Source organism: Panthera onca, chromosome E1 (genome assembly GCF_046562875.1).
Source record: "Panthera onca isolate mPanOnc1 chromosome E1, mPanOnc1 haplotype 2, whole genome shotgun sequence".
NCBI classification, from domain to species: Eukaryota; Metazoa; Chordata; class Mammalia; order Carnivora; family Felidae; genus Panthera; species Panthera onca.
In genome coordinates, this window is record NC_138352.1 from 55,494,931 (window position 1) to 55,517,308 (window position 22,378).

At 56.0% G+C, this 22,378-nt stretch overlaps 1 protein-coding gene across 2 annotated transcripts; it reads left to right on the forward strand.

The window, feature by feature from the left end:
• The first annotated feature begins 451 nt into the window (after positions 1-451).
• Positions 452-21,897, forward strand: STARD3 (StAR related lipid transfer domain containing 3). 2 transcript variants are annotated; one of them, XM_078437182.2, is made up of 15 exons: positions 452-585; positions 12,522-12,794; positions 15,593-15,670; positions 16,054-16,131; positions 16,252-16,305; positions 16,700-16,817; positions 17,026-17,124; positions 17,349-17,401; positions 17,750-17,842; positions 18,501-18,563; positions 18,728-18,823; positions 19,185-19,264; positions 19,360-19,464; positions 20,567-20,660; positions 21,126-21,897. In XM_078437182.2, exons 2-15 carry the CDS (start codon positions 12,573-12,575, stop codon positions 21,228-21,230), a joined length of 1,338 nt encoding a protein of 445 aa, XP_078293308.1. In that variant the 5' UTR covers positions 452-585; positions 12,522-12,572; the 3' UTR covers positions 21,231-21,897. The 2 variants fall into 2 exon arrangements, with proteins under 2 accessions (XP_078293308.1, XP_078293309.1); XM_078437183.2 differs by lacking the exon at positions 15,593-15,670.
• The last annotated feature ends 481 nt before the right edge of the window (positions 21,898-22,378 follow it).

Sequence of the window (22,378 nt, forward strand, 5' to 3'; positions counted from 1 at the left end):
CGAGAGGGAGGAGGGGATAACGGGTTCCCGTATGTGGAAGACCTGGTTGGTGGCCATCTCGATCCTAGTGTCCAGTCCTCTAGTCTGGAAGTCTTTCCTGCAGACAAGCTAGGAGCATTCTTACGAAGGACCACAGAAGTACTAGATCCTGCTAGGGATCGCTGAAAGAGGCAGGGAGAGAAAGAACTTTCAAGAGTAAGTGGATTCCTCCAAAGGACCTGTCCCCTAGCCCCAAAGACCTCCCCTCAGGAAGTTCCCCTTTTTTCCCCCACAGTACCAGGCCTCTGGGGCCCAACAATGATGATGCCCCTGGGCTTCTTTCCTATTTCCCCAACCGTTAAGACCTCTTAAGCAGTCCCCGCTTCCGGCTCTCGGGACGAGGCCCAAGGGCTTGGGGGCGGAGACTGAGGCGAAGGGGCGGGGCTGCACGTCTACGCACGTCCCTGTTCGCTCTGTGGGGCGGGCTCAGCGGCGGAAGCGGCGCCGCCGCCGGGAGATCCTGTTCCGCTCGGAGGCCCGGCCCGGGCTGCGGGGTTGGCTGCGGCTGGGGTTGGAGGAGGACGGTCGGTGGCTGACATGGAGCAGGTGGGTCCGGGGGAGGTCACTGGGGTCGGGTGGTACGAGGGCTGTGTCTTGCCAGCGGATTCCACCTCTCTGCCTAGTGTCCGTTGTTGGTTCCGTCCGACCCTTCCCACACCCTCGGCGTCCCAGGTTCCGCCCCCTTCCTCTGCTCGGCCTCGCTCCGCCCCACGCGGGGTTCTGGGGGCTCCGACGCAGACCCTCCTCGGCCCCGCCCACCCGAGAGCGCCCGGGGAGGGCGTCCGCGATTGTCCTCCCGAGCCTCGCTCTCCACTGTGAAGGGAGGGGCGAGGGACGAAATCTGGGTTTTAGGGGGCAGGAGTTGGATGTGGGCAGGGGTCAGGGTCTTTGAAAGAGGAAGAATATATACATTCCGGCAGGTATGCGTCTCGCTGTCATCCGGTCTACCCCAACTTCCTTTGAAAACGGCAGTGTATGACTTCCTGACATCAAAAGCGCCCTTTAAAGAATCTTTCTTGAGTTCTTAGAGGTGCATAACACCAGTGACACTCGTTCCTAATTGATATAATTGACACCCCGCCCCCTTTGGCGTCCTCCGCGTCAGCATCTCCTTATTTTCTTCCTACTGTTCTGACAGTAGAAGTACCGTTTCACATTCTCTTCTCCTGCCCAGCCCCCACTATACACTGAATTTTGATGGTCTCATCCACTCTCATGGCTTCAGCTTTACACCACCTAAAGGCCCAACAGGCGCTCAGATCGACTTCTTTCTTCAGCGCAGCCCCTCCTTGGCGCCCCAGACTTGGCCATCCAGCTACCAGTTGGACAGCTCCACTTCGGCTGGAGCTCACTTCAACTGGTCTCCTTCCCTGCAAGCGCGTTCTTCCTCTGCCATCCCATCCCAGCGAGAAACGGGAAATTATCTTACAGTTCCTCTTCTCCCTCAATTCCCACATCAGTGGGGTGACCCAGTCCGGCCAACTTCCTGAACATGCTTCAAACCTGATCCTGTGCCTCCATCTCTTCTGTGACCACCTTGATGTGTTTGTCACCAGGATAACCGCAGTGGCTTGCTAGCAACCTCCAGTCGTGGCTGCCTGCAACCCAGACTCCAAACTAACTCTTGTGATCCTTTTAAAACACAAGTCTCATAGTGTTACTTCCTTGCTTAAAACCCTTTGTTGGCTTCTCATTGCTGTGGGAAAAAGGCTGATTCCCTAGCACTATTTACAGAGCTCTCTGGGTTCTGACCTCTTTCCTGCCAGTCTCCTGTGTGCACCCTAAAGTCCAATAACATGCAGCTGCCTGCCCACACCTTGCAATTTTGTGTCTCCTTGCCTTTGCATACCAGCCCCTCTGTCTGGGAAGCCCCTTCTCTTCTCTGCCAGGCTACCTTCTACTTGTCCTTCTCAGTGCTCAGCTCAGACAGTGCCACCTCTGGGTAGACTTCCTTCCATCTACCCTGTCCAAGACTTAACACCAACCCCCTGTGTCCCTACAACACCCTGTCCGTAGTAGAACAGTGGTTGAGCAAACAGACTCTCGAATCAGACTTTGTGGGTTCTGACGCTATTTTATGACTTAGATGAAGAAAGCGCCCCAGTTTCCTAATTTGTAAAATGGAGATAGCAGTGTGCCTACCTCATAGAGTTACCGTGAGGATTAAATGAAATTATGTGTAGGGCTTAAAATAGCATGTGAATGCTCAATAAATAAACCTTACCCGTTACTGCTTATATAAGAACATTCTAGAGCGGTGGTTATCATTTTTAATTTCTTAAATTGCTTGAGAACAGTTGATGTGGCTTACTTCTCATTCTGTTCCAGAACTCCAAAGCCTGGCTTTTTGTCAATAAATAAAATGCTGGGGTGGAGGGCATTGGGGGCAGGATCTGGATTTATTGAGTGAGGATTCAAGAATGGAAAAAACCCAGACCTGATGTTAGTCTGCTCAGGAAATGACTCGGGAAGTGAATGACTGTTACATGGCAAGCATTAATTCTAGAGAAATGTACACAGAGCTCTGGGAACCCATGGGGAGGAGGGCCAAGAATGGCTTCCCAGACGAGCAGACAATTAGTGAGGGACCTTAGAGCAAGAGGATGAAATTACCAAAGGGAGGTAGAGACCAGGGTGGACTCAGAGAATGGGTACCTGGCTCCCTTTCAGGGGGAGGGCTAAGGTGGGCAAGAGGGCAGAGGCAGCCTCCTCTGCTGAGGCTGGGGATTCCTTTTCTTGCTTGACCACGAGGAAGTGTCTCCTCGATTTAGGAGCCCGTGGGGACCATGCCCAGGAGAGGTGTGAAGGCCTGGTGCCTGGTGTTTGGGGCAGGCCCCCTGGGGTAGTCAGCTTGAAAGCCTGTGGGCTGGGCCTATGCTTTAGACCTGAATCTGGGCCTTTGCCTACCTGGAATGCTCATCTTCCTCGCCTGTGGTTGGTAGATGCGGATTCTTCAAGGCCTGGGTCAGATGGCTCCTCTCTTTGTGGCTTTCCCAACCTCACCCACTCCAACCTGGGTCAGATGCTTCTCTGAGAGCCCACAGTCCATTGTTTGTTCCTCACTGAAAGTGCTGATTACAGTATGGCACCGTGTTTTATTTATGTTAGCCTCTCTCACCAGACCCAGAACCCCTAAACATCTCCAGGGACTAGCACAGTATCTGACATGTTATAGGTTCTCAGTTCATATGCTGCATTAGACTGAGCTCTTGCACACCAAACTGGGGAGGAGGTGTGGGTGAGACCAAAAGTCCTGTGTATTTGGCAGCTCATACTTGTTCCATTGAGTGGTAGAGATTGTTGGCTCCATTTAACAGATGAGGAAGCTGAGACTCAGGGGAAGTCACTCAGCAGGAACTTCAAGAACTGTCTCTTGACTCCAGGTCTACAGCTGTCTCTGAGAAGCTGTCTCCAGGTCCCAGCCCCCAAAGGGGCAGCTGCCATGTCTATAGGACAGGGGACAAGCAAGGCATCCCATCTGACCAGTTGTGTATCCCTGTGAACCTTTTCTGGAGAGGGAAAGGCTGACCCTGGCTTTTGTCTGGTCAGAGCTGGTGCTGGGAGGGGTCTGTGCTGAACTCCTTTCTGCCTGTGGGACCTTCCCTTGAGTGGGCTGATAGGACTGAGATCTCTCCTGGAAGATGACTGGCCCTTTCCAGGCTGACCTTGAGAACTTGACCTCATTAGCTCCCAAGTTTTATCCAGTAGCACTAAGGGTGTGGTGGGGCCTGACTCACCAGCCCCTGAGTAGGCCAGGGCATCCCCGACATTCAACAGGGCCTGGCATGTGGACGGGGCAGGACAGCTGAGTAGATCTTAGCCTGCTAAGGTTTTCCAGTAAAGTGTACCGTCAGAATGTCCGGGCTGGAGGGGGCACTGTACGGTGATGAATGTAGTTTCTGTTTTGGCTCGACTCTTCCCCTTTCCACTTCCCCAGAAGGAAAGGAGAAATGGAGCCTGGTTTGTGTCCTCCTCTCCTTAAACTCTTCCTTCTCTAGAAGACTTCGCAAACTCTCTAGTGGTGGGACAGAGTGGGGGCCAATAAGCCAACTGTGCCAGGGCTGATGGCACAGGCCACTGAGCCCTGAAGTACAGTAGAGCCTAATATGTGCCATCCTGGGTCAGCTCTCTGCAGCCAGGCTCATCCTTCCGTCCAGCAGCACAGATGGGACCCTCAGTCTGGGCAGAGTGCCGTGTGTACATGCCTGGCCCAGGACACTGCCTCTAACACTGTCTCATGGTTCCTAATAGTAGTAATAGCTGCTGTTAATTAAGCATAGACACTTTGCGTGTGTTATTTCTAATCCTTTCAGTAGCTCTGTGAAGTGGTCTCTATACTATCCCCATTTTATAGATGAGGAAACTGAGGTTTAGAGAGACTGATTTACTCAAGGGCTCACAGCCTAATGAAGAATGGCTTTGGGCTTTTTTTTTTTTTTTTTTTTTTTTTTCCTTGAGAGCATGAGCAAGCAGGGGAGAGGCGCAGAGGAGGTGAGAGAGAGAATCTTTTTTTTTTTCATTTTTAAAAATTTAATGTTTATTTATTTTTGAGACAGAGAGAGACAGAGCATGAGTGGGGGAGGGGCAGAGAAAGAGGGAGACGCAGAATCTAAAGCAGGCTCCAGGCTCCCAGCTGTCAGCACAGAGCCCAACGCGGGGCTCGAACCTGTCAACCGTAAGATCTTGAGCCGAAGCCAGACGCTCAACTGACTGAGCCACTCAGGCGCCCCGAGAGAGAGAAAGAGAGCGAGAGAGAGAGGGAGGGAGGGAGGGAGGGAGGGAGGGAGGGAGGGAGGGAGAGGGAGAGAGAATCTTAAGCAGGCTCCATGCACAGCACAGAGCCCGAGGCAGGACTTGATCTAATGACCCTGGGATCATGACCTGAGCTGAAATCAAGGGTCAGACGCTCAACTGACTGAGCCACTCAGGTGCCCCAAGAATGGCCTTGGGCTTTTTTTTTTTTTTTTTTTTTTTTTTTTAATTTAAAAAAAAAATTTTTTTTTTCAACGTTTTTTATTTATTTTTGGGACAGAGAGAGACAGAGCATGAACGGGGGAGGGGCAGAGAGAGAGGGAGACACAGAATCAGAAACAGGCTCCAGGCTCCGAGCCATCAGCCCAGAGCCTGACGCGGGGCTCGAACTCACAGACTGCGAGATCGTGACCTGGCTGAAGTCGGACGCTTAACCGACTGCGCCACCCAGGCGCCCCTGGCCTTGGGCTTTTGACTCCAGGTCTGATGCTCAGTCCCCAGACTCATGCCCTTTCACCTGTTCCAGGGTGGGCATTACAGACTCACAGATCAGTTAACTTCTTAGACATGTACCATGGCAAAACACTGTGACCCAGGCCTAAAGCATTCAAGAAAAATGACTTTGAGGCTCAAGTCTAGCTGTTTGATAAGGAAAGTACTGAGCCAGAGTCCTGAGAGCTGGGGTTGGGGAAGCCTGGAGGGTGAGGGAGAGCTGGGGTGGGAAAGCCCGGGGGTGAAGTCATTCCAGAATGAGAAAACACGGAAGGGAGACCTGCCGGCCATGGTGTGTCCTGGGAGCAGCCAGTGGTCAGGAAAGTGTCAGGGGAAGGGGACAGGGATCAACCCCCATAGCAAGAGGAGGACTGGAGTCTTTCTAAGGGAGCACATCCTTTCTTCTTGACCTTTACTATCCAAGGAACTTAGCTCACCTCCAGCCTTTTCCCTGAAAGTTGGTGTCCAGGGTGCCAGTTCCCCTTGCCTGCTGGTGGAGAGGGTGCCTGGACTCTTAAGTGGGCTGAGACACCAGCAGAGGGTGGAGTCCAGCTCCAGGAGAAACAGTCTGGACCAGAAGGGGCTGCTCCTTCAGGGCTCGGTGTGACTGTGTACCTGTGCACCTGTGCTCACACCCCTGTAGGGAAAGGTGTAAATAGCCGTTCAGCACATTTCCTGAATGTCTTCTGTGAGCCTGGTGCCATTCTGGGTGCTGGGCACACAGCATTGAGCAAAGTATGGAGTTTCTGCCCTTGTGCAGTTTGTATTCTGGTGGGAGGAGACAGGCAGTGAACCCAGACCAGTAAACCTATAATATGTCTAGGGTGATAAGCGCTGTGAAGAAGAGTAAATTAGGGTAAGAGGATGAAGGGTGGGGGCTGTAGGGGAGGAGCTGCAGACAGGACAGCAGGTGCAAGGATTCTGGGGTGCGAGCATGCTTGAGGTATCCAAGGAACAGAGAGGGGCCAGTGTGGCTGGACCAGAGGGTTCAGGGGAATAGACCAGGGGAAGAGGGAACTTGTAGGCCAGGATGGAGACTTTGGCCTTTACTCAGGGTGAACTGGAAGCCATCGAAGGTTTGGGGCATTGGGGAGGTCTGGTCTGACTTTTACCACGATCCCTCTGGCTGCTGTGTTGAGAACAGACCTGGGATGAGGACAAGGAAGTGGTCAGGAAGCTGTGGCAGATGAGGGGTGATGGTTAGGACAGGGTGACAGTAGTGGTAGTGGTGAACAGTGGGCAGATACTGGATGGATTTTGAAGGAAGAGCCAATAGGATTTGCTGATGGTTTGGATGTGGAGGGGAGGGTGCCGGGTTCTCCACAAGCCCTCACTGGTTGGCCATAAAGTTCTTCGGGGTCTTTTGACACCTGGCTTCCCGGCCAGCAGAGACCCCGGGGTCAGCTCTACCCCATCCTGGCTGGGGGACTGTGGGCAGGCCTCTGCAACCTTCTGCCTCCTCCAACTCCTCATCTTTACAGCTCCTGGTGGGGAGTGTGACGAGTAAAGGAGGGGTGGCTGCAGGGTGCCATCACAGGCCAGTGCTAGGCCAGATTTATTTCTTATGTGCTGGCTCATCAGGATGGTCTGCAGTCCTGTTTGATCTGCTATCCTGGCCTCTCTGAACCAGCTCCCTCCCAGGCTGGCCAGTGGCAGGACACAGGCTAGGGCAACTCTCTTCCACACCCAGAGCCTTGGCCTCCTGCCTGTCTATGGATTCTCCACTAACCTGGGCATTACATGGGGAACTTGACCCAGAACAGCCCCAGTTCCGGCTTAAAGCCATCTCATGGAGGCTGTCAGAGCTCAAGACTGTGTCTTCCTCTAAAGAAGAGGCAGGGATGTCATACTAGTTAATCCTTATGCAGTGATCTTTCTGTGTCAGGCACTGTCCTAGGCCATTGCATTGAACAAGTCACGTAATCCTTTTAATGCCTGTAAGAAGTAGGTGCTGTTGTTATCCCCACTTCACACAGGAGAAAAGTAAGGCGCAGAGACGTCCGGGGATGGTAAAGCAGGAATCCAGGGTTTGAAACTTCTCTAAGCTTGGAGTCCAGTCCTTTCTCAGCCTTACTGATTCCTCCTGATTTGTGTGGAGAAAGGGACTCCACTGGGAAGCCTCCATGGAGAGTGGGGGCTACTGCTCATATTTCCTGAGGAATATGGGGTGAGGGAGGTGTTGAGAGCCTGTGTCCACTGTCCCATCGGCCTCAAGAGAAGGTTTGGAGAAGCCACACTGCCCAGAAATGTGGGTCATTTCTGGATAGAGATGAGACTTGGTCTTCCTTCCCCGGGGCCACAGAGCATAGCTTTGTGGAATAAGCTCTCACTGGGCCTGGTACAGCTTGGCCAGGCCACTGTTGGGAGGTCAGGGATTGGGAAAGGGCAAGGAAACTCAGATGGCAGTGGTGGCAGTGGCTAACGTCTAATGAGCATTTACTCTGTGGAGCCAGACACCGTTCTGGGCACTTCGTGTGCACCACTGTGTCCTTTGATGCCCCCGATAGCCCAGGGTCAAGACCGTTGTCCCCAGTTTCCAGATGTAGCCTCTGAGGCTTGTACAGTGAATAAGTGGCATTGCTCAAATTGAAGACTTGCCTTGGCCAGGAAACGCCAGCCAGGAACTGCAGGCAGTCCGGGTTTTGAGCTGCAGAGAGGCGGCTGGAGCTTGTGGTCTGGGCTGTGACTGAGAGCTGGCAAGGACCTCATCTGTGCCTCTGTCCCCTAAGAACTATGGAAATGGGGATCTGGGGGTGACTGAAGGGATGGAGCTTGAAACTGCAGGGGGGACTGGGCACCACTGGCACTTCCTCAGAGAGCCTGTGCAGGGAGCAAGGACAGTCCCCCGCTTCCTGCCCCCGCCCCCAGCCTGGGAGTTCACCTTTGCCTGGAGTTGGAATGACTTGGCCCATTCTATGCACAGGTAGGGGACCCAGACTTTAGGCTTAAGAGAGCTTGCTCTGGGTCACCTTTGAGAGGACTTGTAGAGCTCACATTTGAACCCAGGCCTTTTGGGTGATTTCATTACATGTCGCTGTAGTGTATAAGCACCCTCCCCCCCCCCCCCACCGACTTTTCCTCTTACCTGAATGACCTTGCCAGCTACTTGTTCCGTCTCAGCCACCACTGACCAAGCACCTACCATACTTCTGACACTTATAGAAATGCCAGCCCTAGGACTAGGTAGTAATTATCGTTGCTTTTTTTTTATTGTGGTAAAATATACATAACATAAAATCTACCATTTGAATCATTTTAGGATATAGTTCTAAGGCATTAAATATATTAACATTGCCTTTATTTAACGCAGCTGAAGAAACGGAGTGTCAGGACGGTTACGTTTGCTCCAGGTTGCACAGCTTCTAAAGGCAGACTGAGATTTGAACCCTGACCTCAGGGTCCAGCTTTCTTTCCATGATGTCAGCTGCCTGCCGTTGTCTGTCCTGAGTCTGGGACCCTACCCAAAAGCTCCTCGTTCAGTCTGGCCAATACTGGCATTTCCTAGGGTAAGAGAAGGCCTGGCAGGCCCTGGGGGCCGTGCCTGCCCCTCCCCTTTGCCTCAGGAGCTGCAAGAACTGGAGTAATCCACTGTGCCCAGTGGCCTGCCTCTTCCCCTCACCCCTCCTTCCCTTACCGGGGATGATAAAGCCTCCCATTTCCTTGCCCCGGTGCCCAAGCCTTAGCAGCTCCGCTTCCCCTAAAACACACAATGGGTGAGTGTCAAGTCTGCTCTGTCCGTCCCGGACGGACTTCTTCGCGCCATAACGTGCCGCTCCACTCCAGACACCTTTGCAGGCACGTGGGCGGGGCAGGGAGCAAGGACAGCAGAGGTGACCGCGGAGGCTGGGCTCGGCAGGGGCTGCTGCTCCCATGGGCCTGGGCGGCAGCCGTGCTGTCTCTGGCCCACGGCACTCATTCCTGCCTCCCCCTCGTCAGGACGGTGGGCACGGCGGTGTGGGGGAGGCCAGGCCTCACTGTTCCGCTCGCAGCTGCCACCTTCCACCCGCAGGGCCAGGGGGGCAGAGAACAGTGCTTTGGGGACCGTTAAGGGCAGTTCCAGGCCAAGATGGTTTTCACCTCTTGGACTGGCAGGCAGTCTGACGGAGCTCAAAGATCTTTTGAAGTCATCTGAGTGGGCGGTTTTCAAACTGCGCCCAAGGAGGTGCCTCCAGGGTGACCCAGGAAAGGCTGCCAAGTGAGGCTCTCTGTGGCACCTTCTGTGGCAGGACCTGTAACAGTCTGTTTTTATCTTTCTTGTTTATTAAGGTTCCAAGTAGGGTTTTCTTTTCTTTTTTCTTTTTTTCGTAAGTTTCTCTTCCTTGAAGAAGGGGGTTTAAAAAAATCACTGACTTTTTCCCTCAGGTAACGCAGCAGGGGCTTGTGAGGACTTGCTCAGTTACTCGGGGTCAATGGCTGTCCCAAGAGTGGGGCTCAGGTCTTCATTCCCGACTGGTGCTCCTTCTACTCTACTTTGGACTCTGAGCAGCTTTCGTAGGGGAGGGTGACGTAGAAGCCCCCTGTCTCTGCCTCTTGGCCGGCTGCCCCCAGCCCTGCTTCAGAGGCCCCGTGCTTGGCTCCCACACTCCCCTGTGTCTGCAGCTCTCCCGGCCTCCCCCAACACCTGTGCTCTCAGCCCCCATCTGTGTCTCTTGCTTCAACAAGGATGTCTGCGTGTGTGAGTGTCGGTGCTGTTGCCGCTCCAGTGGCATCTCACACCACACTGCCACCACCCAAGTCCTGTCCCCAAGGAGGGAGGGAGAAAGCCGGGGGGGATGCCAGACAGACTCGGGAGCAGCTGGGAATAGGGAAGCCACAGCACCCTGCAGTGACTCAAGAAGAGGGAGAGGAGCAGATAGGGAAGACGAGACACACACACACACACACAGGCGGAAAGGGAGACTTTCAAGGGAGACTGAGGTGATGGTGGTGGAGAGAGACAGACGGGAGAGACTTAGAGAGGAAGACCCAGAAAGATAGACATGAAGTGGGGAGATGGGGGCTGGCACAGAGACACAAAGACAGAAAAGTAGTTTATGAGAGAGACAGGAAGGAAGGAGGAAGAGAGATGGAGACAGGTCTGGCAGCAGACAAGAGGGCTATTAGACACCAGGAAATGTCACCTGCCCTGGAGCTGTGGCCCTGTCATGGTGAGAGATGCGCTGAGCATTCAGTCTGGCACCAGGTCCGGTGGATGGATGTTGGGGATAGGTGTCATTGCCGGCGGCCTGTCACATCCCTCTCTTACTGCGTCCTGCCAGAGCTAGGCCCAGCTTTCCTTCAGTACCAGATGAGCTGGGCACGGCAACCCCAGTAGTGTGGTATCAGGGGTGGCCTTGGGCCGGGTGCCTCTGCTGAGAACAGTCAGCTCCTGTCCATTGGGGCTTGCACAGAGGCAGAGGGATGGACAAAGTGTTTTGGTCAGAGTCTCCTCCCTGTCGCAAATGGGGAGCTTGTTTGGGACCTGATAGATTGAGGGCCCCGGCCAGTAGTAGACATAACAGAGGTATGAAATGATAACAGATTAGGGGGGAGACTGGTTAGATCTTGCCGTCCCAGGATCAGAGACCAATATCTAGGGTTCCCCTCTTGCTGGCCCCCAAACCTGCCCCCTGGTGCTGGCATGAGAGGAGATTCAGGGAGACTCTGATGGAGCAGCAGAAGTGTAAGGCACCGACCTTGCTGTGCGCCCTGCCCAGGCAACAGGACCTCTTCAGGCTCCTTGCCAGCACGTTGGTGGAGTAGAGACCTTGGGTCTGGGGGCCGTGTGGCAGGGAGGGAGTGCTCCGAGGCCCTCTGCCTCTAGCATTCGTAAGAATTTCAGCTCCATGGTCACACAGACAGGTAAGGGGTGGGTCCATTCACCCTTCAGTCTTGGCTGCCTTACCTGTAACGTGGAAGGACCCATCCTGCCCCGTGTGGGCATGAAACACAACCGAGGGCACAGTGTTCTGTAGGCAGTGGAGTTCTGGCCTAGCCTTGGGCAGTGGCTGGTTCTTCCCCTCTTCAGGATTTGCCCCGTTTCTCTGCTGCGTAGCGTGGAGCTGAGGACCAGGAGACCCCTTGGAGCCCCCATTTGTTCAGCAGCCAGTCTAGCATCCACTGGGTGCCAGGCATCGTGCTAGGCGCCAGGAGACAGCAATTACCAGTCAGGTGAAAGCCCCGTACCTGTAGGGTTTGTAAAACAATAAGACCATTTTGGGTAGTGAAGCCGAGTTCACGGAGGGAAGAATGTGAAGCCCCGTAACAGGACAAGACACTGTGACTGGGGGCAGGAGGGTGCGGGCTCTGAGGAGAGGTCTTTTGAGCTGCTTCTTGGAAGGACTGGGGAAGGGAGAGCTAGGTCCAAGGCCCCAGGCAGGACCAGGCTGCCACATCGAGGGACCTAAAAGAAGGCCAGGGTGGCGCTGGGGGTGAGCCCTGCCTGCCTTGTGCGAGGAGCCATTGGAAGAGCTGGCAGGGCCTGGACTGGAGGGCTCGGGGAATGGCAGGGTGTGATCAGTGTTTGGAAAGCCTTTCTCTGGCTGTGCAAGAAGTGTTGTTACAGGGTGAGAGAGGCAGCCTGGAGACTCGCCCGCTAGGCTAGTTGTAATGGCCAGGCCAGAGGATGGTGGTTGGGCCTGACATGGGGGTGGTGGGGTGGAGCTAGAGAGAAGGGACCAAGATGTCCTTTCTCCATACCCGCTGTCCCAGTGCAGAGCACTCGGAGACGGAGACACTGCTCTAGGAAGTCCCTCCCAGTTGCCATGGATTAGGGGGTGGGAGGGTAGGGCTGGCTGCTGGGAGGGAATGTGGCTTTGTGCTTGGCAAACAAAGAACAGAGCTTGGGGCCCTCTTCTCCTGGGGGTGGGGGCAGGCCGAGAGGCTGTTGACAGGACCGGAGGCTGAACCACAGGGCTGGGCTTGGCAGGAGCAGGCTGTGCCCTCAAGCAGCGGGGAGGACCCCAGAGCCCTCCAAGGGTGAACCGTGGGGCCACTGGGCTTTACCGGGGGTTGGTGAGGAGGGCCGAGAGAGAGGGATGCTCAAATCCCTCCAGCCCAGAAGTGGGGCTGCAGGAGAGAATTTGGGCTGGGAGGGCCCCGGGCTGCCAGGGGGTTGAGATGTGAGAGGGGGCAGATGTGTTTGGGAGCAGACGGGGTCCCTGGGGCTGTGCGTGAAGGGATGAAGGAGGTTAATGGGACCTCCACGCCCCTGACACGAGACACGCGTGACCTGACCCAGCTGCCCTGCTTCTCCCCAGCCTTGCAGCTGAGGCCCCGCCTTCCCCACCTTGAGGTGGGGGCCCACCAGGATGAACAGACTGTCTGGGGAGCTGGCCCGTGACTTGGAGCGCAGCCTGCCGGCCGTGGCCTCCCTCAGCTCATCACTGTCCCACTCCCAGGGCCTCTCCTCCCACTTCCTCCCCCCACCTCCAGAGAAGCGCCGAGCCATCTCTGATGTCCGCCGCACCTTCTGTCTCTTTGTCACCTTCGACCTGCTCTTCATCTCCCTGCTCTGGATCATTGAGCTGAACGTGAGTGGGGCCAAGGCTGGGGCGGGGGTCATCCGGGCCGTAGCTGCTGCACCAGCTGTCTGGGAGGGTTGCCTCTCTGGCAGGACAGATTTCCAGGTAAGATGAAGAACAGGAAGATCAAAATAGCTGGGAGCTCAGAGGGCTTGAGTCATTTGTCTAGGCTCTCTCGGCAAGTATGCGAAGGAGGGCAGCATTTGAACCGAGCGAGACCCTCAGGCTGCAGAGTTCACACTCTCCACCTCCGTGCCAACCTGCCCTCTAGTGGACACTCTTGAGAAAGGAGGAAACAGCCCAGTGGACTCTGGTTGGACTATTGAAACCTTTGTCTTTTTTTTGCCCTATGTTGCTCTCTGGCTCCATTCATTCATTCATTCAACAAACATTTTTCAAAGCCCTGTTGTATCCTAGGCACTGTGCTGAAGGCAGGGGGTACGGTGGGGGAGCAAACCAGTAAAAACTCCCAGTTCTCAATGGTTCCTAGCTCTCTCTTTCTCCATTTTGGACACTCCTCCGATGCCCCCCAGTTTGGCCTCTCCAGGCTGGTGAGATGCCACTTAGCAGCCTGGAGATGGAGCTGCCTCTCAGTGCCGGGTCCTTACCCTCCTCCCCCTGGGCAGTGCTTGGCCAGCTTTGTGGGACCTGATCTCCAGGCACCAACAGGGTAGAGCAGGCCCCAACCACAGAGGCAGGAGCTGTGGGAGCAAAGCATCCCAGGCTCAGTCAGTCCTGGCTCCCCCTCTGTATTCACTGTGGGACCTCAGCAGGGGACTCCGCCTCTCTGAGCCTTCCCTTGTTTTCCTTCTGCAGAATGGGTCAGAGTTCAGGATGGCAGGTGCCCTTTCTCCAGGTCTCAGGCTCAGTGATAGAAAAAGGATGACTTTGTTGATAGAAGTGAGGAGTTTGGGGAAGGGGCTGGTTTAGAGGTGGAGAGGACAAATTTGATTCTGGGTGTGTGGAGCTGGAGGGCTCTGAGGGTGACTGTCCTTTGTGCACAGAGATGAACTGGCACCTTCAACAAGATTGAGCCCTGGGGCATCTTAAGGACCATCCTGCCAATGAAAAAGCAGAGGCCAGCAAGGTCCAGAGCCATTTGAAGAGCTTCTGAGGTCTTAGGCATTCTTCTTTTTGAAGGTCCCATCTAGCATCAAAGCAAGCACTAAAATTCACCCACAGCCTTCATTCAAAATATATTTTTTTTCCGGAAACAGCCAAAAAATTTTTTGTAATTTTACTTTTGAAATCACCTAGATGTACTGGCTATAATAGCTCAGCAGTCATTATACATACTTGGGAATTCTTGCAGAACAAGAAAAAAATCTAATCTCAAAATTGTTTTCAAACATAATGAAAAGTTCAGAATGCTGGACTGTAACCATTAGTGGAGTTAGCCATAATGTTTCACTTGGTAGACACTTATTTAAAAATGGGATAATTTTCGGTTTTGTAGTTTTATTTTCCTGGTTTAGAGCATATATATTTTTAGTTTTCTAACAGACTGGGTGTTGCGCGTTGGATGTAAGGACCCCAGGAGGGTTGCAACACCCACGCGAGGTCTCGTAGCCAGAGACTGGCAGGGGCTGGAACTCAGGTCCCCCGAGTCAGGATGCCCTCAGCTTCTGTGCATGCCCAGGCAGAGGGAGAGCTGTGAGGGACGGTGACTGTTAGGGGTCAGAGGGGCTATGGGGCCCAAGAGGGAGCAGTCTGAGGAGGAAGAGGAAGAGGAAGACCAAGCTGGGGTGGGGTTGGGTGGGATGTCAGGTGTGAGGGGTGGTGTGTGAGACTCCATGAGGCTCAGGGTGGTCTTGAGATAGAGGCACATGGTGGAGATGTGCAGGGGCCTTCAAGTGTTATTGAGGCGGCTGCCCAGACTACTGGCTCCTGCTCTAAGCATCAGAGTCACCTGGGAACTGTATGAAAATTCCAGATGCTCAGCTAAGTCTGAGATTCAGTGGCCTGAACATCTGTATCTTTAATAAGCCTCCCTACTTCAATTTGGATCATCTGCCAGAGATTAGGAACTCCAGTCTAGGTGGTCATGAAGGGTCTTCACCTTCCAGGCTCTTGGGTTCCACTCCCCGGAGTCCCCTTCTGTCCTCCGTCCTCCAGGGGGCTGGCACTCCATTCCTCCTGAGAAGTCGGGCTGTGGTCTGGCTCTCAGTGTCCATCCACATCCTCTCCCTCCCCAGCCAAAGTATCAGGATTCCCCTTGAAAATGTGTGGGTGACTAAGGCAGGGACAGGGGTGAGGACCAGTCTGCTCACTCCCGTCTCCGTCGCTGGGCATCCTCTCCAGCACCATGATGGATTTTGCCCATTAAGCACAAACCGAATCAGTTGATTTGCCACCTGGGGCTCCGTCTGACACCGCTGCTCACCCCCGGTCCCCACCGCCCCAGATGGATGGTTGCCTGGGAAGATGGAGCCCCATAGTGGTGAGAGGGAGATGAGATTCTGTGAGAGGCAGGCTCCCAGTGCCCAGTCTACCAGCCCTACCTGCCTGCACAGGGCCTGTAGCCTCCCCTACACAGCCCTGGAGCCTCCAAGACTCCCCCTCCCTGCACACCGTGCCCTCGAATGTCATTGCTGGAGCCAGGCCCTGCCTGTCTAGGTTGCCTGGCTCTTGGAGGAATGAATGATGTTAGTTTGGCTGAGCTCCCTTGGTGTTTCGGGGCCCTCCTTGGGCAGTGGCTCAGCATCTCCAGGTTCCACACTCCCCCGTCTCCTCCCCATCCTCAGAGGTGAGGGCACCCCTGGGGACTTGTTTCTGCCTGTAGAGCTGTTCATATCTCCCTCTTCCAGACCAACACAGGCATCCAGAAGAACCTGGAGCAGGAGATCATCCACTACAACTTTAAAACTTCCTTCTTTGACATCTTTGTGAGTGGACTTAGGGGGTCCTGGGGGCAGAGATGACACAGGGACAGGACTCCCTGGCTGGCTTCTCTTCTCTCTGCAACACACACTCTAATCTGAGCAAGGAGACTTGGCTCCCATCCTCAGGGAGCTCTCAATATTCAGAAAGTTCCCAAACAAGGCTCTCCCTTCAGAGAGCCCCAAGCGTAAAGGGGAAGAGTAGACCCCTGTCTAAGAAGGTCACATCCAAGTCGTCCCCAGAGAAACACTGACTCAACCATTCTCTGCCAAGGCATGCATGCCCATGTAGAGGGAACCTGGGGGAGGTCAGCCTTGGGCAGGGGGAAGGGCAGTGGCTTGCCGGTGATGGCTTGTGTCCTGCCCCCCCCCCCCCCCCCCCCCCCCAGGTTCTGGCCTTCTTCCGCTTCTCGGGACTGCTCCTGGGCTATGCTGTGCTGCGGCTCCGGCACTGGTGGGTGATTGCGGTAAGACGCCACTTTCCCCGCAGCTTTCAGGCTCTGGTGGGGCTGGTGCAAGGGATGGTATGGAGGAGGACTCACCCCCCAGCCTGTTTGCCCTCTCTCCCTCCTTCCTCCCCTGGGCAGGTCACCACACTGGTGTCCAGTGCATTCCTCATTGTCAAGGTCATCCTCTCTGAGGTTAGTAGCTCAGGGTCTGGCTGGTCTGGTGGGTTTCTAGCCTGGGGGATGGGCTTCTCCTAAGAAGGGACCCTTTCTCTGATTTTGGGTGTCTGTCTCTGTTGTCAGGGTGGGGTGAGGGGGAATCCTGTCCTTTGGTAGTTCCAAGGAATCCTTATCACTGGCTTCTTCCACCTGCCCCTCTACAACCCCAAGAACAAAAAGTCCTTCTGCCAGCCTAACCTCAGTTTATCCTGCTGCAGAATTCATTAATCTGTCTCAGAGGTGTGTGCCGCAGAGGTCCCCAAGCAGCTGGTCCAGGAATGGGGTGTATGCCAGAGTTACTAGCCCCAAGAGGGGACTCTGGGCTTTGGGCGACCCCCCTACCGTGGAGCTCAGCCCCGTCCTTCCACAGCTGCTCAGCAAAGGGGCATTCGGCTACCTGCTCCCTATCGTCTCCTTTGTCCTTGCCTGGTTGGAGACCTGGTTCCTTGACTTCAAAGTCCTACCACAGGAGGCTGAGGAGGAGCGATGTGAGTGCTGGGGGAAGGGGTGCAGTGAGGGTCATCATAGCCCTAAGAGAGGAGACTTTCAGGCATGAGAGCCAGTTCTGAGCTATCTTGCCAGCTCTGAACAGCCTCCAAGAGCCTAAAGATGAGCTTGGAGTTGGGGGGACCCCAGGCTGCTAAGGCATGACTGCCCTTGTTTTGGGACAATGGCTGCCCATGTCTGCTCCCCCAGGGTATCTTGCTGCCCAGGCTGCTGTCGCCCGAGGACCCCTGCTCTTCTCTGGCGCTCTATCTGAGGGCCAGTTCTATTCACCCCCAGAATCCTTTGCAGGTGAGGGCTGGTGGATGGGGAACTGCTTTCAGGGAGGGTCTTTATGAGGAGTGGGTTGGCTAGGTTCCTTCTGTTCCTTCTATTGGCTCTCTGGGGAAAGTGAGCAACCTTCTTCTACACATACTTCTGTCCTCCCCGCAACGTTGCACTTATGCCCGAACCCCACTATGTCCCCACAGTCTGTCCCCACACCTTCTTAATGTCTCTGTGCTTGTTTTCTGCAGGGTCTGACAACGAGTCAGATGAAGACCTTGGGAAGAAAATCTTCTCTGCCCAGGTATTTGGCTGCCCACCTCGCCTGACCTTTGGAGTGGGCACCTCGGAGAAGGGCCAGTGCTGGGCTCAGCCAGGGTGGGCAGGGCATTCCCAGCAGAGCATGGACCTCAGGCAGCCCAAATGCCAGTCGTCGTGCACCTGCGTGTCTGGTTCGCCGTCAGTCAGGCCCACCGGTCTGCCTCATACCTGGGGCCCGGAGGCGAGCAGCCACAGCACCTGGGGGACCCCACAGGGCCCGAGAGACCACCCAGACTCCATGTGTGTGGAGTATCTAGAGAAAGAACTGGCCACGAACAAGGTAGGGTATGGGCCTCAGGCTGACCCCTCCCTGCCTTTCATCCCTGGCCAGGAACGGGAGTACATCCATCAGGGCAAGGAGGCCATGGCGGTGGTGGACCAGATCTTGGCCCAGGAGGAGAACTGGAAGTTTGAGAAGAACAATGTAAGAAACTTCTCTCCCACCTAACCTGCTCATGTGTGTTGAGAGTTTTGCTTGCTTTTCTGAGGCCTGAGAAGCCCTCAGAATTGCACAGTTTGGAACCATATTCCTGCATCAGGAGTGGGGGCTGGGCCCTGGGGTCACCACCTGGCAGGAGGTTGGGCTGGGTTGGATGTTTCCACTGCCCCCTCCCCCTGCTCGTGGCCCCACGCCCATCCTCCGCTCCCTGCTGCTCTCCTCACTCAGCTCTGGCTTTGAAGGGGAAGCCAGGCTTCTGCCCTATGTCTGGTGTTTTGTTTCATGATCAAAACAACATTATCTAAAGAGATGGCAGGGAGCTTGGAAAAAGGGGGACACGTCCCCGTCCCTCTCTCTGGCCAGTCCCTCTCAACAGCCCTGGCCAGCCTGGAGACACGGCTGTAGCTGTGCTTCTGTCCTTTAACTTGATATCAGAAGCCTTACTCTGCTCGTTGCTGGACATTTGTCAGAACCACTGTTTTTTAGTGGCTACTTGAATATCCCCAAACTCCCGGAGTTTTCTACCCTAAGCTGTTAAAAACCTGCCCTGTGGCCCGTTCTTTTGCCGGTAGCCCCCCCCCCCCCCGTGCCCTCCCCCATGCCCTCCACCCACCTCCCTGTCACGCTTCTGTCACTCCCACAGGAATATGGGGACACTGTGTATACCATTGAGGTTCCCTTTCATGGGAAGACATTCATCCTGAAGGTGAGTGAGGGAAGCAGGTGTGCTGGAGTGTCCTGGAGCCTCCTGCTCTAAGACTTCAGGAAGGGGCTTCCTGCCTTCTGGCAGGTTTCTCGCCACCGAGAGGGAGGGGCTGATGTGTCCAAGCACATCTGGCGCCACCCAGCCCTCTGCCCGCCCTGCCCCAGACCTTCCTGCCCTGCCCCGCGGAGCTGGTGTACCAGGAGGTGATCCTGCAGCCCGAGAGGATGGTGCTGTGGAACAAGACGGTGACTGCCTGCCAGGTGAGCCGAAGAACCGGGGGGGCCTGGCCTGGCTACCTCTCAGGGCAGAGGCAGAGCAACACGGCAGATTAGGGTGCAGTCATACCCCAGCACGACCAGTTACCCCTGGGGACCTGGGTCATGTCATGAACTGCTCTGTGCCTCAGCTTCCCGGTCTTTAAAATGGGTATGATGGTAACGGTGCCTCCTGGTGAGGGTCAGGAAGATGGAGAGGGAGCATGCAGAGAAAGCCCAGCCCAGGGCCTGGAAGTGGCTCTCCATAAAGGGCCTGGGCAGAGAGGAGGCTGGTGTGGGGGTTCCCTGAGGTACTGGGATTTTCCTGGGCTGGGCCGTGCTTCACATCTCCCCTCACGGCCTTTAGATCCTGCAGCGAGTAGAGGACAACACCCTCATCTCCTACGATGTCTCTTCGGGGGCCGCGGGCGGGGTGGTCTCCCCGAGGTGAGCACCACCAAGCCCCTCCTCTAAGGCAGACCTCTTGCCCTTGGATCTTGGGCTTGGCTCCCTGCTTCCAGTCTAACACTCCTGCTCCCCAGGGACTTCGTGAACGTGCGGCGCATCGAGCGGCGCAGAGACCGATACCTGTCGTCGGGCATCGCCACTACCCACTGCGCCAAGCCCCCTACACACAAATATGTCAGGTGAGCCTTGCCTTGGCCAGGGTCACCCCAGCTGGCCCCTCCCCTGGTGACTGTGAGGACAGGGGAGGGTACAGTGTGTACAGCTGGGTGCTTTCTCCTGCTGAGGCCGCCTTCCTGTCCCCTGTCCTGCTGGGCTTTGCCCCACTCAGCCCCTAGTCCTGCTAATCTGCTCTGCCTCCTGGAGACGGGGGAGGATTAATGGCTGGAAGTACACCACCCAGGCCGGAGGGCAGCTCCAGGGATAGGGACCAGTCCGGGGGAAGGGAGCTGGGAGCCATGAGGTCGCGCCGGTCCAGGTGACCTGAGCAGAAGGTTCTGTGTTCTGGAGCTTGACCTTCCTACCTGAGTAGAGTTGGTCCCCGCTGCCTTGCCGGTCCCCAGAGTGCTCAGAAGTGCCCCCAGAGGAAGAGGAGTTTTCAGTCTTCCTGCTGCCTGTTCCAAGGCATCCTCCAGTTCTCCTGCTGTCTATCCTTAGACCCCAGTGCTGCAGGTGGCCTCCTCCCCGATTCTCCGCTCTCCCCATCCTTCCTGGGCTTCCACAGAGAGCACTGTTGGTGGAGTATGAGGTTTGGCACACCAGACTCCTGGGTGATGAACAGGCTTATTTCCTCTCTGGGTGCTGACTTCCTTGTACGCGGAGTGAGCTTGGGAGTTCTCAGTGGAGCTGTGAGGGAAGTGACTGGTGACAGGACATGCCCTGCCCACTGCCAGGGAGGGCACCCCCTCCCAGAGCGCCCCCTCCTGACACCACCGCACTGCTCCCTGAGTGGGGCAGGGGTGAGAAATGCGAGCACAGCCCACCCCTCACAGCCGGAGCTGACCGAGAATCCCTGGACAGAGAAAATGACCACTGCCACTCGGGGTGCACAACATCGGCGTGCTGCAGGAGGATTCGAGTGTCCCCTGGTGGGGTAGAGGGCTGTATTCTGTAGCCTCTGGGACACCCGTTCTGGGCCCTGCTCAGGCAGAGTGGCAGTTGCTAGACCAGTAGCCTCCTTCCCTCTTTCACCCCAGTCCAGGATGGGCCAGGAATGGAGTGTGGAGTGGGGTCAGAGGCCTTGCCTGGCTCCAAGGTTCCCCCCCAATGGTGCTTTTCTCTTAGGGGAGAGAATGGTCCTGGGGGCTTCATCGTGCTCAAGTCGGCCAGTAACCCCCGAGTCTGCACCTTCATCTGGATCCTTAATACAGATCTCAAGGTGGGGTTGCTGAGGCCGCAAGGCTGGCTAGGGTACAGTAGAGGGGACTTTGGTGGGGGACGTTGGGGTCTCCCATCCTGCTCAAGGCCTCACCTACACTGCCTCCTTAAGCTAAAATTTGGGGCAGGATCAAGATGGTCTCGTCCTGAGTCGCTGGAGGGCCTGTACCTCCCCTTACCTCTGACTCCAGAGGCCCCAAGGAGCAGTGGCTGCCTGCCAGGCCAGCCCCTCCTAGGTCTGTTTGTGTGGTTGGTGCCAGGACCCGGCACAGCGTGTTCTTCCTGCCGGGGGTGAGGGGTAGAGGGTGGCTTAGGCTGTGTTCCAGAGCTGCACCTGCTGCTCTGGCCCAGGGTACCCCCCCAACCCCCCCCAAACCCCCCCCCCCCCCGCACTGGCGCATGTTGTTGAGAGGGGAGCCCCTGCTGTGGACAGGCCATCCTGGAACTTCTTCCCACCTCCCCCCAGGGCCGCCTGCCCCGGTACCTCATCCACCAGAGCCTCGCAGCCACCATGTTTGAGTTTGCCTTTCACCTGCGGCAGCGCATCGGAGAGCTGGGCGCCCGGGCGTAACCGTGCCCCTCGCCACCCTGCAGGCCAGGGTCCTGTCACCACAGCCTTCAGAGCCAGAGAGGGGGCCAGTGGAGCTTCCCGCTGCCCACAGAAGACCTGGCCTCAAGCAGCGGGAAGAGGTTTCCTCCTGTGGCAGCACCTTGGCCCCAAGCTACCACCCTCCACCGTGCTTCACTGGACCTGGGAGCCATGGCTGTGAGCAGGTTGTGAGGTCAAGCATCTGGACTCCAGGGCCCTGCTGCTGAGGCGAGTGGGGTCTGTCCCGCTGATGTTTACACAGTGACTGTCCCTGCCTCCTGGAGGAAGATACCTGCACTCCCCTACCTAGCCAGGGGCAGGATCTGGAATGGGAGCCTCAGACTTGATGGGGGAGGGCCACGGCCCTGAGCAGGACAGAGGTCGGGGCGGGCCTTGGCACCAGTGTTAAGGTGCAGGAGCCCCTTCATCTGCCTGCTTTCTCACCACGGTTTTTTAGGATTATTTAAAGGGTCTGGGACCTTTTTCCATATGCACTTGTTGGGGAGCGGGTGGCAGGTAGGGGGGTGGGTGCTGGCAGTGAACTTCTGCCACTCCCGGTTTCTCTCCCTCCCCCAGGGTTCCTTGGGGACCTTTGTAATTTGAGCCAATTATTAAAAACAAACTCAAAAAAAAAAAAAAAAAAGAAAAAGCAGCCCCTCCTGCCTGGCCTCTGGAAGGAAGAGAAGTGCAGCACTGTGGACAACACCCTCTCACACCCTTGCAGAGCCAGAGGGAGGGTGGAGCCACTGGGGACTCAGTTCCTGAACACCCCACTTTCCTGACCGGTCCAGCTGGACAGATAATTGGTCAGAGAAAAATGTTCCCCCCCCCCCCCCCACCCAGCCAGGCCTCCTTTGAGGGAAAGTCAGGGGAAAATCTCCTGCCCAGGATCTGGGGGGAGGTAGGAGAGACCCCAGCAGCAAGCATGGCAGGCCTTGACTGTCCTTGGGGTCCCACAGCCGGCCTGGGGTGGGGCCCGGGCTCCTGGGTCACCGAGACATCTCAGGTCTCCCTGGGTCTCTCTTGCTGCACTCACCTACCCTCTCCGCCCCCAGCACACTCACTAGGGGCAGCATAGAGTCAGCTCCCGGGGCGGATGGGGGGGGGGGGCGCTAACAGGGGCCACTGCC

Bases quoted from the DNA above. Each gene is read 5' to 3' on its own strand.
- STARD3 (XM_078437182.2), top strand. From the start codon at position 12,573: ATGAACAGACTGTCTGGGGAGCTGGCCCGTGACTTGGAGCGCAGCCTG. The intron at 17,125-17,348 runs GTGAGGGCTGGT...TGTTTTCTGCAG, and splicing joins ACCCCCAGAATCCTTTGCAG to GGTCTGACAACGAGTCAGAT. The intron at 17,843-18,500 runs GTAAGAAACTTC...TCACTCCCACAG, and splicing joins GGAAGTTTGAGAAGAACAAT to GAATATGGGGACACTGTGTA.